This window comes from Hippocampus comes, unplaced genomic scaffold (genome assembly GCF_001891065.2).
Source record: "Hippocampus comes isolate QL1 unplaced genomic scaffold, H_comes_QL1_v1.1 scaffold7, whole genome shotgun sequence".
Classification (NCBI taxonomy): Eukaryota; Metazoa; Chordata; class Actinopteri; order Syngnathiformes; family Syngnathidae; genus Hippocampus; species Hippocampus comes.
In genome coordinates, this window is record NW_017842060.1 from 1,526,285 (window position 1) to 1,529,741 (window position 3,457).

The 3,457-nt window shown below is 38.8% G+C and overlaps 1 protein-coding gene and 1 long non-coding RNA gene across 2 annotated transcripts in view; both read right to left on the minus strand.

Moving 5' to 3' along the window:
- Nucleotides 1-2,145, minus strand: part of atpv0e2 (ATPase H+ transporting V0 subunit e2) — a 3,078-nt gene extending 933 nt beyond the window's left edge. Inside the window, exons 1-3 of the mRNA XM_019861982.1 lie at nt 1,933-2,145; nt 1,109-1,156; nt 762-860 (exon numbers count right to left, since the gene is read on the minus strand). Coding sequence (XP_019717541.1) covers nt 767-860; nt 1,109-1,156; nt 1,933-2,036 — 246 coding nt within the window. The 5' untranslated portion in view covers nt 2,037-2,145 and the 3' untranslated portion in view covers nt 762-766. The remainder of the gene's footprint in view (nt 1-761; nt 861-1,108; nt 1,157-1,932) is intronic.
- A 1,018-nt stretch (nt 2,146-3,163) lies between these two features.
- Nucleotides 3,164-3,457, minus strand: LOC109511097 (uncharacterized). Its single transcript, XR_002167246.1, has 2 exons — nt 3,388-3,457; nt 3,164-3,254 (listed from the first exon to the last, which is right to left on the minus strand). It is a non-coding gene; the product is annotated as an uncharacterized LOC109511097 (long non-coding RNA).

Sequence of the window (3,457 nt, forward strand, 5' to 3'; positions counted from 1 at the left end):
ATTGTTTTGGTTATTTATAGCAAAGTATGGTATCATTTTAATGGTCCGGCCCACTTGACATCTACCGAGGCCGTATGTGGCCCACCATGTGAAATGAGTTTGACACCCCTGACCTAGACCGTACCATACCGTAGCATATTAACATTATATTAAATGTATGTACCTCTGATGTACTATATTCTATTTACGTCATATATAATAACTTTATGTATCATGTTTGCATTCTATTTGTGTCTGTACACCTTCCGTCTAGTATCATAATCAATATACATTTTATATACATACACACACACATACACACACATATATACACATATATATATATATATATATATATATAAAAAATTGACATATTAGTAATAGATTGACATCATAATGAACGTCAAATGTCCCATATTAATGTCAGAATAACTGGTTTTCCTCTTGTGTATCATGTTTACGTCAAAATGTCTAATGTACCTTGCACACATTATATTTAATGTGTAATGTACCATAGGTGCGCAATATTAAATGTATGTACCTGATATGTATCATATTTAAATATCTAACGTCGCACAGAAACGTCACATTTAATGTCTCATGTAACATTTCTGTGTCTAATGAGCAAAATATTCACTGTCTGACGTGTCATATTGAAATTAACTTCATTTTGAATGTTGACATATTCCATATGTAACTACATCATATTTAATATTCTAATGTAGCATACTGACATCATATTTCAAGGAGGCTATGGACATTTCTTGTTGTGTCGGTGTCACCTGTTCTACTCCCAGAAGTAAGTCAGATACCAAATGGTTTCATTCTTCAGCTGAGGGCCAAAAAGAGGATTGGTCTGCGCCAGGATGGCTATTAACCAGCTGTAGGAAAACACACAATTATGAAATATATCTACATCAAATGATACAATAAAGCTATCCTCGAACATGCATCATGGGCCCAAAAATTCAGATTGTATCCCGGTGGCGCGAAGCAACTGTAATGATGGTGTTTGGCGCCCTCCAGTGGTTTATTGTGTCAACAGTCGAGACATTGGAAACGCAGTCACGTTCAAAATGTAAATGTAATAGTGTACTGCACATATTTTTTGTTGTTGCAAAGTACTCACAAGAGGTAGCAGCAGACGGCGGTGAGAATCAAACTGGTGACAATCACCCTGGAAAAGACAGTCACATTAAAATACAGGACATTTTACACCACAGGAATTATCTGGAACCTAGAACTTTGGAGGGTCTCGCATGTTTGTACCACGACAAAAATACACTTGGCACCGAACTAGCAACTTGGCCCCGGAATTAGTGAAACTGACCCCGTCATGAAGGACTTACCCCCATCACTTTGGAATTTGTCAGGAACTAGGGACTTGACTGTGAAGGAGGGACATGATCGGCAAGTCGGGGCTTGACATTAGAACTAGGAACTTGAAATGGGAACTATGGATTGATCCCAGAACAAGGGTCTTGACCTCAGAATTAGGAACTTAACCCTGTCATGAGGGACTTTTCCCAGTCATTGCAAATTTACCCCAAAACCAGACTTTTGCCCTGAAAGCAAAGTAACTTTTGAAGCATTCTTAGCTGTTTGTACCATGGGAACGCTGAGAAGAATGCATTTCCAGCCAAAAACAAGGAGTATTAAGACGACTAACTGTTTTTTGAGGCACTGCATGCGGTCCAGACCCTTTCTTGTGATTCAATTTTTGGGTCTATGGTTATCATTGCACTTTGCCTCTCGCCATCACTGGTACCTTCCGGTTGTGAGGTCACACGTGATTCGCTTAACACTGGAGCAATTCATCTTGGTTCGATTAAAACGGAAACAAAGAAGGTCTTATGTTAGTGTTGAGCTAAGAGAGGGAGAGAAAGAGAAAATAGAGAGAGAGAGAACCAATGAGACGTAACGTCGTTAGCGTTAGCTGCTACACCCACCTACCCGCGATTTGGTCCTTTGGGCACCAAAAAGGGAGCCACCACCCCCACCAGCGCCCACAGGGTGGTGAAACAGATCATCGGCAGCGCGAGAGAGTGAGACACCATGACTACTGTCGGAGGGAAAAAAATGTGAATTTTTCAAGAAATATCTGCTCGCACAGTAGCGTCGATGGCTGCCGCTCAGCTCGCTTATACCAGTAGTCCCGCCTACTGAAGCAGAGGCGCCGTTTGACTGGTTACTAGGAAACGTCAATTGTGTTGTGATTTCGGCTTTAAAGTTCCAAAATAGCCCGCCTACTAAGAAGAGTCGGCATATGATTGGTCGACGTGGTTGCCTTTCACAATTGTTGCATAGTAACATCGAGAATTAACCCAGAACTAATTCTTTCTTCAATCCTTGGTATTTCTCCTTATTTTTGTTCCTTTTCAAATTAACATTTGTGATTGCAACATCTATTATGACTGCTGTCTTCTGATGTTTCTCCGCCCCCACTATTATCAGGCCGGTTGGGTATCAACGGTTTGTCAGTCTTCTTCCCGCTAATAGAATGCAAAAGTCTGCTAGATTTTAATGAAGTGATTGATTCATTCATTGATTCAAGTCTAAATTTACATCATTTTAATCAACCTAACGTACGGTATACGCTCGAACAAAATTTAAATCTGTGGATATGTTGAAAATGTTTTGAGTTGTGGATGTGGGAGATCGTTTCAGTGCAATAATATCCAGCTGCAGACTCGGAGGAGGTAGATTTAGGCTATGGTAGACATACGACGGAAGTGGCTGTGGTAAGTTTAGGTCAATGGATTTTCAAAATAAAGTCGCTAAGTGGCTGTGGTAAGTTTGAGATGGTAGGTTTGAGATAGAATTACTTTGTTTGGGATGGTAGGTTTGAGATAGAATTACTTTGAATAGAATTTTAATTGAATAGAATTACAAAACACCTGGCTTCTGTATCCCCGCCAAAACGTATACCTATATTCCCTAAATGATCCATGTCCATTTAATATAATACAATAATTACTTTGACTTATTTGTATTTTGACGAGTAGAGTCAATAATTCATAAGGTTTTAATATAATACAAAAATTACACAACACCTGGCTTTTTATGCATTATAATAAATATAAAATAAAACCAGATTCTGTATCCCCACCAAAATGTATCCCTATATTCCCTAAATGACCCATGTCCATTTCTAAAGCACTGTGGGCAAATAAAACACAAAAAATATTTTTGAAAAAGCACTTTATTGCTCACTCATTCACTTCCCTTGTTGTCGCAACTCCTTTTCGATCCTCTGCTCAAATTGGTCTCTTTCACTGAAATAAGGTTGTAAAACATGAAATGCAACAGAAACTGAAATGTTTTGAAATGTGTTATTTGGGACATGAGAAAGGGAGTAAGGATTTAATTGCATTTTAGTTGAAAGAGAATTAGATGGTTTACTCTTACCTTGTGTGTAACGTTTGTCCAACAATAAATAAGTTTTCGGCATGTGCCACTGAGACCTTGTGGGTCACGG